General features: G+C 35.0%; 1 protein-coding gene across 1 annotated transcript in view; it reads left to right on the top strand.

Annotated features, from left to right (window-relative positions):
• The window catches only part of LOC121407511 (deoxynucleoside triphosphate triphosphohydrolase SAMHD1-like), a 29,983-nt gene that overhangs the window by 1,134 nt on the left and 12,756 nt on the right, over positions 1 to 16,093 (top strand). Inside the window, exons 2-8 of the mRNA XM_041598637.1 lie at positions 6,912 to 7,081; positions 8,436 to 8,502; positions 9,419 to 9,497; positions 10,323 to 10,483; positions 10,970 to 11,085; positions 12,381 to 12,451; positions 13,041 to 13,190. Of these exons, the coding sequence (XP_041454571.1) occupies positions 6,934 to 7,081; positions 8,436 to 8,502; positions 9,419 to 9,497; positions 10,323 to 10,483; positions 10,970 to 11,085; positions 12,381 to 12,451; positions 13,041 to 13,190 (792 nt within the window). The 5' untranslated portion in view covers positions 6,912 to 6,933. The remainder of the gene's footprint in view (positions 1 to 6,911; positions 7,082 to 8,435; positions 8,503 to 9,418; positions 9,498 to 10,322; positions 10,484 to 10,969; positions 11,086 to 12,380; positions 12,452 to 13,040; positions 13,191 to 16,093) is intronic.

The raw sequence follows: 16,093 nt of genomic DNA, 5'->3' as shown, positions 1-16,093 counted from the left end.
GTCCTTTTTGCCCCAACACTACGTGTTTAGAGTCCTATTTGCGGGAGGTGTAGAAGGTGGGGTCGTACTAAACCAAATAAGGTAAAGCCGACAACCAAAGGACCCGTAACAATAAAACATTCCTGTACTTGTTTAGGGGTTCATTTCAGGGAATATTTGCCAAGAGTATCGTTTTAATTTGTCTCCAATACTTGTTAAGGGTAGGGTTTCACACGCCAATACTTGTTAAGGGGTGCATTTTCAGAATATGGAAATTACGTGTTTAGGGTACTTTTCGAGACCCCATGGTCGCGCATGGTATCCACTCGTGAATGGAAGTGGCCCCCCCCCCGGGTCGCCCACAGATGTAATAATGACTTTACCCACAAATGTAATAAATTTGAAGGGATTTTCAGCGAATCCTAAACTAAAATCCTATAGAAATGCCTTCACAGCACACAAAGTTCAAAGTCTTTTTTTCCAGACCCGGTTGATTAATAAATTATAATGTGAGCCCAAAGTCTTTTTTTCCAGACCCGGTTGTTTCAAAAATTATATAAGTTCAGTCTTTTTTCCAGACCCGGTTGTTTAAATAATTATATAAGTTCGAAGTCTTTTTTTCAGACCCAGTTTTACAAATCATTTCTTAAAGAGTCAAAAAGTAACACAGATCCCCACCCTCTTATTAATGTAAAATAACATGGAAATATAGCGTAGTCTTACATCCAGACCCAGGGTTTTCCAAAAAAAATGAATACTACTACTAATAAATTAATGATTATATCAATTTATTAGAATGATTCAATTCGATAATAATAATATTAATTTATTAGTAGTAGTATTCATTTTTTTTTGGAAAACCCTGGGTCTGGATGTAAGACTACGCTATATTTCCATGTTATTTTACATTAATAAGAGGGTGGGGATCTGTGTTACTTTTTGACTCTTTAAGAAATGATTTGTAAAACTGGGTCTGAAAAAAAAGACTTCGAACTTATATAATTATTTAAACAACCGGGTCTGGAAAAAAGACTGAACTTATATAATTTTTGAAACAACCGGGTCTGGAAAAAAGACTTTGGGCTCACATTATAATTTATTAATCAACCGGGTCTGGAAAAAAAGACTTTGAACTTTTGTGCTATATGAAGGCATTTCTATAGTATTTTAGTTTAGAAGGATTCGCTGAAAATCCCTTCAAATTTATTACATTTGTGGGTAAATAGTCATTATTACATCTGTGGGCGATCAAAAATTATTACATTCGTGGGTAAAGTGCATTACATTTGTGGGTGCAAAAGGGGGAAGCTGCACATAAAATCACAATTCTATGGTCATATTTTCACGTTTATGTTTGGAAAAAGGTAGGGGCTGAAGTCCCCCCCCCCAACTTCCGCAGCCATACCCTAAAATGCTTTCACATTGCATTGGGAAACTGTCCCCATCCCCTTGTTGAACGAGCACGATTTCATGTTGTGAGGGGACGGTATCACGAGTATGATACTGTTGGAGCTATCCCCACTGCGTGCCAAACGAACTGTGTATCCCATAGCGTGGGGATGGTATCACGAGTATAGCTATACTGTTGGAACTGTCCCCACTGCGTACAAAGCGAACTGTGTATCCCATAGCGTGGGGACTGGATCACGAGTATACTATACTGTTGAAGCTGTCCCCACCGCCGTGAAAATCGAACTTGATTTCCCATTGAGTGGGGACTGTATCACGAGTATATAATAGGGAGAGAACCCTAGTGTTTATGTACAGTGTGTTTCATTTGTGTGTGTTATCATTTTGCTACAGAGCTGTGCGAGAGTTGGGGACTGTGTTCTGGAGAAAGGAAGTGATTTTCATGCGTTCTGGTAGGTGTGATTCTAATGATCCCCACTTTTGGATTTGGGGACTATATCACGATTATGCCGTTTTACCTAGTTTTAATATATGTTGATTTGAATGTTGAAAATGGTATCCGATATGACGCGATCGTGATGAACGCAGGCGTGAACGCCAATTTGGAGCTAACCTAGTCCTAGAGGGCTCCCGGCCGCGGACCGCTACGCGGCCGGCCGGGAGCCCTCTGGGTTAGTTGGGAGCGAGACCACGGATGGGTGAGATGCGGGAGAAATTCGACCGGCCATAATTAAATCTCTTTGATTTTGCGGCGTAGGTAGCCTGGGGCGTTTTGGGGAGTGAAAGTCATATACTGTACGTATGGTCACTCCTCACTAACGCCTGGGAGCCCTACCTTTATTCCCCTACGAACGGGTACAAAACCAGAAACCTTCGCCCCCGAGAGTTCTACTTTCCCTGAAGTAATCACGGACGGACATTAATTTCATCACCGATGGACAAAGTTAATTCACTCAAAATTCAATTCACTCTAGTTTTATTGTTTTCAAAGTTACTCCAGTTTTTTTAATGGTCTTGCACTCTGAACATTAATCTATCATCAAACATAAATTAGTAGGAAAAAAATATGGGAAGTAAACTTTCCTTGTAGATGTTAACATTTCTGTCCGTCTGTGATGAAATTAATGTCCGTCCGTGATCATTTTTATTAGGATAATGTCTATGGATTCAGCTTTTTATTCTTTATCAGAATAGAAACAGAAATAAGAGTGTGTAGAAGTATTTCACTGGAAACTGTACATCATTTTATTTGAACATAGCTAAAATCCATACATTTTATGCATATAATAAATCAATCAAAATGATCACGGACGGACATAAATTTTATCATGGAGGGACGAGTGAAATACTGTGGAAAGATATGCAAGTGAGAAACTTTGCTGAGCAGATTATGAATTTAATTTTAGCTTCTAATTGCAGTGAAAAATGGTTCTGAGAATTATTCAGAAATCAAATGGAATAAACCTACAACTATTCACAATTTTTTGTGATATCTTTGTTTGGCCGTTATTGGGGCTATATTGTTTTCTGGAAAATTGTTAAACATTATTGGAACAGATAGCTACATGTACATGTATATGCCAAAAAAAGCAAGAAACAAAATATGCCAAGAACAAGTCCAAAGCTGTAGATTTCATCAATTCAAGCTTGCAGAAATTGATGGAGAAGAAGTAGAATTCAATGCAAAATCTGATAAGCAGAAAAATAATTTTTTTCATGTACAAACCTATGGATTCACAATGCTTCTAACAGAACATGACGTGCATTCTTGAGGCTTGTGAAAATTACATGAATACCTTTTTTCGAAGTCCATTTTGGAGCTAATATTAAAGTGATTGGTTAGCATTGGTTTGACTTTTAAAACATCTGAGCTAGAAGGTCACACTTGTCACCTGTGTCTGTGATACGTTCCAAAAATGAAGCCGAGAAAAAATTGCATTTGAAAATAATTATTTATTGCTTCAAAAATTGAAATATAAAGTGACCGGAAACACCATCTTAATTTCACCCCATACACTTATGTGTACTATTTAGACGCCTATTTACAAAATCGGTGTTTGCATTGTAGTTTTAGCTTTTCGTTCTCAATAATGGTTGTTTTCAGGGTTAATTTGTTCTAATGCATGCACTTGTAAACATTGTTCATCTTGGTTTGAGAATTTTTTAAATCGGCTGCTCACAAAGTTAAACAATACCTTTAAGCAAATCGCTTTTCTGGTAAACTGTGAAAATGCATAAAGCTTGCACTGTAGTGTTTAAAAGTTTTAATTTAATTGGATTGGTATATCAATTTCAATTTTGGATTCAGTCAGGGCCTAAATACATGAGGGCTGTTGATGTTATTGGGTATCTTCACTTTGATGTGTGCAAAAGATGGATTTAAAGAGAGCCCCTGACAAGTGTTGATCCAACAAACAAGCATAAGGATCAGCGACCTGTTGATCTTTTCGATTTAGTTTTGGACCTTAAAAAAAACATCTTTGCTTTTGGAAAATTAATGCCTAAAAATCATCATGATCATAAAAATACTTGTATCAACATGATCATTGAACAAGCTGTTGATTTGGAACCTACTAGTATTCTACAATTTAAAAGACAATATTCTTTCCATTCGATTTTCACAAGAACTGGGTTTAGAGCAATCATATGTCTAGATTATACTGTGTGTCTAGCATAGAAATCAAGTTGCTACATCTTAAATCAAGTTGCAGCAACTTGATTGAAGTTGTAGCAACTTGATTGTGCAACTAATAATATTGAAATATGTACAAATCATCAATACAGTAGCATTTGTTACCCCAAAAAAGTATTAAGAACTTCTTACAGGGTACTTCCATTGTATTTTGATTGTGTCCGTCCATGATTTCCGTCCGAGATGTCCGTCCGTGATGGAAAATATTTGCAATTCTCTCAGAAATTTGATATTGGTTAAGAATTCAATATGCTGAACATAGAAGCTAACATACCCGAGTGTTATTTGCATTCACAATTATTGGTCCATGTAAAGCTGTTTAGATAGAAACAATAAAAATGTACAAAAATTCTAAAAACCACATTTCTATCATGTCCGTCCGTGATATGGCACATTTAGTGGATACCTGTGTTTGTAGGTAACCATGGCAACAAACTTTTTTCATCATTCAGCATACTTTGTCCTTCCCTTCACTATAAAACACAAAGGAACCTTGTTCATCTTATTCATTTGTTACAAGCATTCAAAACTTTCAAAATCTATCAAATGTCCGTCCGTGATGAACCGATCACGCTCAATATCGGAATTTGAAACTGCGCTACTCGCTATTTTTTAAGGCTTATTCATGATTTTGAGTGGATTTTGGATGATTTATGGAAAAACGAGGTACGGTACAGAAAAAAAGACCCAACAACAACTTGCCCGATCGGCAATTGACTTTGAGAAGTGCTTGCCCGCACGTCATTTTCACTTGCCCTGGGCAACCGGGTTTGTCGCGCCCTGTTATCATGATCCAAGTCCCCAATGATTTGGATCCACGGACAATTTAAAATAATGACGCCATGTCCTACACGACGCTACAGCCTTACAGGACTTTGTGATGAATATTTTTATTTTTACATAGAATCTGGAGTGTATGCCAAGTTGTTGTGTGTCCGGACGATCAACTTTTGAAAGTCATTTGGAAAAAGTTACAAGCAAAGTTTCATAAATTTTTAGTACAAAATGTTAGGAAATGTTATAAAGAACCAAATGGAAAATGATTACCCGGTACAAGTATTGAATTCATATTTTTAGTGTAATCCAAAGACAAAAAAGAAGGCTTCAAAAAGATAAACTGTCCGGACACCCGACCCCCCCATCCTACCATACCAGACTAGATCTACTTTTCATCATGGAGCCTTGAAACCCTCCCCATACTTGCCTAAGCGGGACATATAAACACTTATGGATTTCATAATTAAAGCTGTAAATTACCTTAATTTGTGAGATTTCATTCTATATTTATACAACTTCATACGCCTTATGCGTATGAAGGTACGAAAAAATGTTAGTATAAATATGAAAAATGAGAGGTTTCTTACCAGACCGATCTCTTGCAGATCATGTAAACAGCATAAATCTAAGAGGATTGACCCTTTGTTATGACGTAGCCTCGATAAGCGATTTTATCAAAAGCCGTTATAAAGAACAATTTAAAGATAAAATTTATTTGTTTTAGCTATTATGCATATTTTGGTCTGCATCAATATTGGTTGTGCAGTATCAGAGCGTATCCCTAGAATGACCGAAATTCTGTAGAGTATCCCATAGGCTCCTGTGAAGAGTTTGCTATTGAATACATGTATGAGAGCATATTCAACAGTATAGTGCGAATGCGTGAAATATACAACACTTACAACAATGAATGCAATGCGGTGTGAAGCATAAGAGCACAACGGCACTGAAGAATGCCATAATGAATTACAGTATGCAAGTCGCATGTCAACGACCAAGTTTGATCTTAAAAAGTGATGATGCCATTTATGTGATAAGTGATTATGACTTGTTAAATCTAATTTCTCCCTCTTTTTGATTGCTAGGGGTGGGATAGATTATATTGGATGTCTTTCTTGGAATACCAGAAATATTTCACTTGTTAAGGCCAATATTCCACTCGTCTGCGATTCTTGGAATATTTCTGGTATTCCTTTCTGAGCCATTGAATATAATATAATTATTATATAATGATGTCAAGCCTTGTGAAAATATTCTTATTATTTCCTCATTGTCCTCTGAATTTTTTTATTCCTCCCTGAACATGGTATTACATGTACCATTGTTATAACATTTTATGGTTCAGTTTATTTGGTTCTTAATGTAAAATTTGTAAAAATTGAAATATTGTATAATTCAAACAATAAAAAACAACAGAAATTGTGAGTGATGGACATCATCAACTCTCTCATATTCATGTTACGGAGTTGTGCATATAATGCGTACTTTGGTCTATATCAATTGCCCGTTCAAATTCAATACTATATCGTATCCCTGAAAGGACCGATATCCAACGAACATTCCATAGGCTCCTGTTAAAAAACTTGCTGTTCAAGACGAGACTGTATTCAACCGTCTAGTGCGCATGCTTGAATTTGTGAAATATACTATACAACGCGTAAAACAATGCAAGCAATGCTAGAGCAGCGTAGAGTCATACTCAATGATGTCATAATGAAATACATGTTAAGTCGCATGTCAACGACCAGATTTGATCTTATGAAGTGATGATGCAATTTATGGTAAGTGACATGACTTGTTCAATCAAATTTCTCCCTCTTTTTTTTTTGGGGGGGGGGGAGTAGCTGGGATAGATGATGATAATTATATTGGATGGCTTTATTTCATGAAATACGAGAAATATTCCACTCATTAGAGTCAACATTTCACTCATCTATGATTCGTTGAATATTTGCCATTCCTTTAGGAATAATTCTGGTATTCCATTCTGAGCCATCCAATAAAATATAATTAGTTCATGGGTAATAAACTGAAATCTATTTATTTGTTCCAGATATTTGCAAGACCTTTTCACCATGCCAGATTCCATGGATACAAGCTTTGAACTAAACAACAGTTCACACAATGGTATTCAGCTGCACCAGTGGCAGAGTTGGACACCTGAGGATGTTAGAAGATACTTCACGGTGAAAGGCTTGTCCGAAGAGGGCAATATCCTCATGGGTAAATCTTGGAACTTGTTGCATAAATAGGCCTTCATTTTATTTCAGGGCATGACATCTTTGTCATAGGGCACATTTGTAAATTGTATCACAATCTGGAAAAATGGGGGGGACCCAACAGAATTATTCAAAGCAATAAGAGGGGCATCAAAGAGAGTCAATAGGGAACCCAAGGCTAGACATGTCTTTGAATGATTTAAGCCTGGATTAAAATTATTATGATGACTGAAACTAATGGTAATGCCTTCAGCTCAGTGATAAACCGCTAATGAATGTATGTGGATAGTAACCTATAATGTCAAAGTTGCTATGGCAGCACATTTTTATGCAATATGACCCCAGAAATAGTGTGAATTTTTTAGCTCTTCAGTCTCGATTCATTTGTCTTAAAGTGATGATCCAGGCTGAAAATATTTATATCTTAATACATAGAGTAGAATTCACTGAGCAAAATGCAGAAATTTTATCAAATCAGATAACAAATAATAAAGTTATTGAAGTTTAAAGTTTAGCAATATTTCGTGAAAACAGCCGTCATGAATATTCATTAGGTAGGCTAATGTCACATCCCCACTTTCTGTTTTCTTATGTTATTACATGATATATTTTTTTCATTATTTCATATTTGTGTGAATAATATGTCTCCCTTATTATAATGAAATAAGTTGCAGCAATAAATATCTAATGCACTAAATCAGTTGTCTGAAATCCAATTTTTCTAGTTCTTGGAGAAAAAAATTGAATAAACCAAATTTCATATAATAAAATACAAAAGAACAAGTGGGGATGTGACATCATCAGCCCACCTAATGAATATTCATGACAACTGTTTTCACAAAATATTGCTAAACTTTAAAATTCACTAACTTTGTTATTTGTTATCCGATTTTGATGAAATTTTGGGCATTTTGCTCAGTGAATTCTATATTAAGCTATAAATAGTTTCAGCCCGGACCATCCCTTTAAATATTCTTAAGGAGAACTATCAGCACCTACATGTACTAGGTATATATCTGATGTTGTGTTTTGTTTAGTAATGACCAGCATGTTGGAATTTCCAATGTGACTTACATTTTCAATCCCATTCTTTCCTTATTTTTTATCTGTGTTCCTATTTCATTATATAAATCCTCATACATTATTTATGACAAACCTTGTACCCATTACTTTTTTATTTCATTGCCAATAAAACAAGAAATGTTTACTGATCAGAAAATGAGATTGTGTAATGCATCTCAAATGTCTAAAATTTAAATGTCACTCGATAGAATGATATCCATCATTTTGTTTTACATATATGTTAATTCACCATGTAAAGTTTGTCAAAATTATAATTTCTATCCTCTAAACTGTAGGTGAAAATATAGATGGAAGTCATTTATCACAGCTTACAGAGGAAAGGCTCGAAAAGATGGGAGTACAGTAAGTATAAATGACTTTATAACAGATTTGAGATACATGAAAACTAATAGATAAATTTCAGCACCCATAATGCAGCTTTTTTTTATTCATGAAATATTGTGAACTATATTTTTTGCCTTTAAGACAGTTAAACTTTCATAATTTTACCTTAGATTAGACCGATAATCCTAAATAATAATGAGGAAAAGCATGTGTCCCGCAACACAAAGGTTAGTGATTAATCGTACTCTCGAATTTCACGATTGATTGTACATTGTAGTCAATGTGATCAATCTTAGAAAAATGTTTACGATCATTGCTAAGCTTTGTGTTACGGGTCCCTGATTATACAATGACTGTCATTTCAAATAAAAGTCAAATCTTTAACTTTAATATTTTTCGTGTACCCATGAAACTAGACTTAGTAATGAAGTTACTTGTATATATAATGCAGTCTTGATTTTGCTCTTGCCTTTTTTCAGTTGAAATGTGCACTGTATCATTCAAATAAATTGTTTATCAGAGAATGTACAAAACTACCTGTATTCATATAAGAATTGAAAAAAAGCTGTAATGGCAGATATGGTAATATATATATTAGGCTTTGAGGAAGTCCAGTGGGAATTATTTTAACCGAGTTTGATCTGGCCAATTACTATTTTTCCCAAGGGGTGAAGCCCCAGTGAGAAAATAATAATAATGCCAGTTCTGTTACCCTTAGCCCCATGTAATCCCCCCTGATTTCTAATGAAAGATGCTTGAGATTCGAACAGGCATGGTTTATACAAGATTTAATTGAAATGTTATACAAATTTTCTTATTAGTTGCTCAACAGTAGCATGTGCATGTTCTCACATAGATTTTTTTTCTTGCAAATAATGAATGGAAATGAAATTACAAGAATTGTTATTTGTTCATCATATCCTGTATATCTTAGAACCATGGGAAAGAGGCTGTCTGCCATAAACCTCATCAACAATCTGACAAAAACTTCACATCAAAGTGTGAAAACCAAGGTAAGTACCATCATATGACCAGGCTATATCATTCAGAATAATAATAAGTCTTTAAATTAAGATAATTCTTTAAGATCAAATCGAGACTTCAAAATCAAGATCAACATACATGTTTAATATTTCCATATCATTTAATAAATATTCAATGAAGGCATACTTTTTTAAACAGAAGTTGTCCAGACCAACATGAAAGCTTGACAGAGGTTTGTTCATACATAGCAAAGCTACATGCAATTTGGATTCCAAGAACAGTTTGTGTATGAATAATGATAATCATATCATTTGCATGGTGCTTAAAAGAGATGTTTCTAAAAGCTCAATGTTCTCACTATAGTGTAGCTAGAATTTACTACTGAAAAACAAACAAAACAAAGACGTGCACTTCCATATAGGAAAGCAAACAAATGATATACTGATTGGGTACAATTTGCTTAGTTTAATTACTCTAAACTCCATTTTGTGATTGTAACCACACCTTGAATTTATGTTCAAGATATCAACAATGTGTATGAGCAAGTTACTAGAATATAATTTCCCAGGTCATCAACTTCAGTCATGCTTGATTTTGCAAGAAGAATGCATGCTTATTGTCTTATAACATGACCCCAGTTTAACATCAGGGTCGGACTCTGAACTCGGTACCTTGTAATTCAAAGACCTTGGAACACTCCATTGCCTTACAGTATCTCTATTGAAACCAGACTCGCTGACACTGTACTCCCTAGCTTGAGAGCCCATTCTTGATAAAGCAATGTATACCTGGATACAATATTATATCCAGTGACATGATTTTTATTGTGTTTTTGTGCCTTGACTTCCTCTCAGGTTTTCAACGACTCGGTCCATGGCCACATTGACTTTGACCCTCTGCTGATCAAAATCATAGATACGCCACAGTTTCAGAGACTGCGCTTCATCAAGCAACTTGGCTGTAGCTACTTTGTCTTTCCAGGAGCAGCACACAATAGATTTGAACACTCACTAGGGTAAATAGCAAGTGTAGGGACTATGGTAGCCTCGAATTACCATTGATTACATATAAGTGCTATTGCTTGGAACTTTAGATGGCAACTTTGGTGAATATTCATAGTGGCAAGATCTTGGATTGGTTATCATTCCAATTCGTTCACACTAAAATTCACACAATGAATTAAAGGCTTGTAAGATTTCCCTTTTCTATCCAAAGAATTTCTTAAGACTGGTAATATTGATGGATTTACCAAATTATAGTCTGGGGCCCATTTTGTAAAAATACAACTGTGATAACGTTGCCACTATTTATGGCAACCGCAATGGTAAGAGGACTCGATAGCTAATCAAAATGAAGGTTACTTCAGTAGTAGTTACAATAGCGGCAAAGTTAGCATAACTGCAAACCTTTATGAAATGGGCCCTTGATGTTTTTAGATTACGACTGTCATAGAGCAACAGGTGAAGAAAACCAATGTACTCATTTTCTTGACTTAATACAGGGTGTGTTACCTTGCCAGAGAGCTTGTTCTTTCTCTTCAACGCAAGCAACCAGAGCTGGACATCACCAACAAGGATATCCTATGTGTGCAGATTGCCGGGCTTTGCCATGATCTTGGTAAGAACGAGTGTTGAATAATTTTGATGGTTTGATTTGCCTTTAACCCTATTCTAACTTGGCTATATGAGACCAGGCTTTATGGGGGGGGGGTGTCAGTTGACTCCCTTGAGATTTTTCGCACAATCGCCACAAAATTATGTGTATAGAGTCAGATATGCACTACAAATCTGTGAAGTAGAATTTTCAAAAAAAAATCTTTTATATATATTTTTGAATTAATTATGCAAATAAGTATATGCCTTTGACTCAAACTAAATAGATAGGAGTCTGCTAATTTCTTGGGGAAAATATTAATTTTGACATTTTTAACAAATATCTACAAAAATTTGCTAAAACATGATTAATTTCCTATGTATTTTATTGTTATGTGAATTTCTTATTTTGTGCGGTGGTGTAGTCACGAAATTCGTCACTTACTTAAGGGTTAAACAGCTCTTGGCAATTTCCACATACACAGGTGTAATAGTTCAGATTTTCTGCTATTCTTTAAAAATTATTATTTTCAGCTTATTGTGTGCTTTGCCTACATACAGGTATAAAAATATATGAGCATCTGAAATTTTAGCTATTTCCATGTGGTCACTCACAGCTCTGCATATATATATAGGCATTATTATTCTTGTGTAATTGTAATTTAGATATTTGTATGCCTGTTTTGATCAGGCCTTTCTTTCTTTGATGCTAATATGTCCATTGTCATCTGAGTTCTCGAATTTGGCTTTTTATTTGTGATACTGTGGTATTTTTACCATTTATCCATTTTTTAAGTTCTGAATAAATTATTTTATTAAATTGATTATACCTTTGATATTTTGGTATACCATTCTGTTATGAATTAGCTTCTCTTTTTAGCTAATGATTTTAATATTCTAAGGGTATTTCATAGAAATTTAACTGTGACTAAAAATTGCACTTAAATTTCCTGTTGCATGTGGTAAATTATTTTTTAACCCTTCAATGGGTGAAACAAATCACCAACAAAGAAAGAAAGAAAAAAAACAAAGGTGAAACCTTCTGTGTGTCTGTCTTTGATGCTATTTTATACAATAAAATCTATGTGAGAGGATAAACCGTTTCTTTGTTATAGTTTTTAATTGTAATACTAGCTAAAAACAAAATGAATGAAATTGATAATCAATAGAAATGATTTTTCAAAAACAATTTTTTTCAAGTCTTGCTTGAGTTCTTTAGAACACCAAATTGCAACCTTATGCGTGTAATGACATTTTAATGCTATGTTATTTCATTTGTCTATTTGTACTTTAAATGCTCTATTATCATTTCATCATCAGGTCATGGTCCGTTTTCCCATATGTTCGACTTATTCTTCATTCCTCATGTAAGACCTGACTTTAATCACAAGGTAAGTGCAAATCTTTGCAGATGAAAGGAAAACTCTTCCAAATTTTATTCTAGAGTATTTAATATATATATTGTTTGAACCATTTTGACTTATTCTTCATTCCTCCTGACTTTAAATACAAAATTTTATTCCAAGAGTAAACAGTTTTGAAGGTATCAAATGTGATATTTACTCAAAATGATCTGTATTTAAGTTTGTCTTATAAAATAATGGTGGAGATCCTACTTGATAAATCACACATCTCAAAATCATGGCCAGAGATGATCAGGGAATAAGTTTTGCTTACCAAAGTCAGTTAACATTCTGTACAGTTCCGCCTAAAAATCTGCAAAGACTTTTTGTGTAGTATTTTAAAGATTTGGAGCAGTTATGCCCTGATAATTATCATTTATTTGTATTCATAAGTAGATTACTTATACAAAATGAATGTCTGATATATTAGGATCCAACATGATAGCAAATATGAATGAGTGTCTAGCCATTTATGCCATGTGCAACTTGAACCTCCAACTCATTGTTTCAGGGTCAAGGGACTGAACTACTGCACTACTTTTGTTCCTCCATTTATTTTTATTTTTTCTCTGAACAGCATGAGCATCTATCTGTACTGATGTTTAATCATCTGATCAAGGAAAATCATCTAGAGGAAAAACTGAAGGAGAATGGATTGGATGAACAGGATCTAGTATTTATCAGAGAACAGATTGAAGGATTACCCAAAGACTCTAGCCAAGATAAGGTCAGATAAGATTTTGCCAAACTCATGGACAGTTCATTCACTCGTATTTATTCTACATACACCTTGTTGGTGTTTTGTAGGTTAGGCATAAGTAACAATCTACTGTTATCCCTCTCTAAATAGATTCTCAATTTTTTTTTTCATCAAATCAGCTACATATCAGCTTAGGAAAAATCAAATCTTTATTTGAGATACCTCATAATTAAGCACAAAATCAGGTCACAGTCATACAGAAATTCATACAGGCATCTGATCAAATTTATGTTTTAAAAATTCAACATCACAATTATTTTGTTATGTATTCTATTGTTTTCTAAATTTCTAATGTATTTCTATGTTTTTCAACTTCTTGTTTTTTATTGTTTTTTCAATGGAAATTGTCCCCGACAATTTCCATTGAAAAAGCAATTATTTTGACCATAAAAAAGATAAGATTAATTGATTTTAAGCAGTAAAAGGAAAAATAATGATACATTAAAGTAGAAATATATTGAAAATCGTAAAAATGGAGAATCATATATCACAATAAAGGAGAAAATAAGGAGAACACGATGGTGTACATCATTTATCATGGAGACCGATGAAACTCGGTTAATTGATAGTTTAAAGTTCTCTCTCTGAATGCTTCAAACACGCAGAATTACGTCCGCGAAATTGGGGATTTTTTATGACGTCACTGTCTGTACGAGAGGCGTGCATGATTGGCTCTCCCACATGAAGCTCCACTTGCATGCAAAACCTGTTGCAAGGGTACATTTCTCCACATTGTCACTGAATACTTCGATCCCGAAATGAAATAAAACCCAGAATTTTATCTAGATTTGGATTTTCAAATTGATGATTTTGAGATGAAGAGAATGATGATGAAGTGAACAAAACAGTGACGTAGTTGGAGGTAAATTGGGCCGGGAATTACGCCGATGATGATGATGAAAATTCAACTTGCATCACGATCACAAGTGAAGTCATGTATGCCGATTCGCTACCAATTCATGCTGCTGGAAGTGCTAGCTACACCGCGCGGGCCAAATTGAATTCATGCTGAACATGAATAACCACATCCAGACAGAGTCTATCATAAGAAGGAAAACAATGATATAACTGTACTTACAAACAAGTGAATAATCCGAACCTGAAGGCAAATCAATTACTCAACGAATAGTGGCAGACGATATGGCATATGCACTGACGATAAACTTCATGTGGCTGGGATAGATTGTCACTCGATCGTTCTGTTAGATGTAACTTTTATCTCATTAATTTGACAAAATTACGAAACTCGGGGAATTATTTATCTATATAAAAATGTAGTAACATCTCTTATCATTTTTTGAATTACGATAAAACCTGTTTTGAAGGAAAACGTTGAGGTAAATTGAAATTAGATGTAAAAGATCATCCCCATCATTATGTGATCGTAAACAAACCATCACAACAACACATGCCGTATTGTTTGCTCGCCTTGGCTGAGACTGAGAGAATATGCACGTGTTGCACAGCTCTCAATCAGCAAGGCGAGCAAGGAAGGAATACGTGCATGTTTGAGATGGTTTGTTTGCAATGACATACAAGCTACGCATGTTGGGGGATGATCTTTTACATATAATTTTAGTTTACCTCAACGTTTTCCTTCAAAACAGTTTTATCGTAATACAAAAAATAATAAGAGATGTTACTATATTTTTATATATATAAATAATTCCCCGAGTTTCGTAATGTTGTCAAATTAATGAGTTACAAATTACATCTAACAGAACGAGTGACAATCTATCCCAGCCACATGAAGTTTATTGTCGGTGCATATCGTCTGCTGCTATTCGTTGAGTTGATTTGCCTTCAGGTTCGGGTTATTAACTTGTTTGTAATTACAGTTATATCATTATTTTCCTTCTTATGATAGACTCTGTCTGGATGTGGTTATTCAATTTCATGGATTTAATTTGGCCCGCGCGGTGTAGCTAGCACTTGTAGCAGCAGCAGCTGTATGATAGCGAATCGGCATGTACATGACTTGTGATCGTCAGGCAAGTTGAATTTTCATCATCATCGACATAGTTCCCCCAATTTACCTCCAACTACGTCACTGTGTTGTTCACTTCATCATCATTCTCTTCATCTTTAAAATCATCAATTTGAAAATCCAAATCTAGATAAAATTCTGGGTTTTCTTTCATTTCGTGATAGAAGTATTCAGTGACAGTGTGGAGAAAACGTACCCACGCAACAGGTTTTGCATGCAAGTGGAGCTTCACGTGGGAGAGCCAATCACGCCTCTCGTACAGACAGTGACGTCATCAAATTCCAGTCAATTTAGAGACCGATGCGAGGCATATTTCGGAGGGGCATTTTAGCGTTTTTTAATCGGCGATTTTCACCTTTTTGTATTATTTTCGGTATTTTTGAATGACCCACTGATGATCCCCACATCATTACCTTTCCATTGATATATAATAAGGCCACATTCATAATCAATATATTTCTCCTTTAATGAATTTCGGCTAAAAACACTATGTGCATTGGATTTGTACTCAAATTCACGTTTTTGAGTAATTTTGGGTCTGCATGCACTTACGAAATGTTGCGTAATTTCCGAATCGCGTACCCGGGGGTCACAATTTTGGTCTCAAAAGTTGCGCGAGACTTGAAAGAAAAAATTCAGCGAGCGACGCGGTCAAAAAAATTTGCGCGGCGGATTTATCGCGAAAAATGTTGAGGGGGGCTGAATCAGCCCCCCCAGTCTTTTTAGGGTTAAGAATGACTATGATATGATTAGATTTGAGATTGCACTGTCAAAATCACATGGCCTCTAATTTGCTGCGATCACTAAATAGTTGTTTAGTTGCTCTATATGTGTTCCAGCAATTTATCGGTTTGGGGTAAAAAAAAAATCATTTTGAATATAC

Source organism: Lytechinus variegatus, chromosome 2 (genome assembly GCF_018143015.1).
Source record: "Lytechinus variegatus isolate NC3 chromosome 2, Lvar_3.0, whole genome shotgun sequence".
NCBI lineage: Eukaryota > Metazoa > Echinodermata > Echinoidea > Temnopleuroida > Toxopneustidae > Lytechinus > Lytechinus variegatus.
Note: the sequence above shows the minus strand (reverse complement) of the source record. Positions and strands in the feature narration are given on the sequence as shown.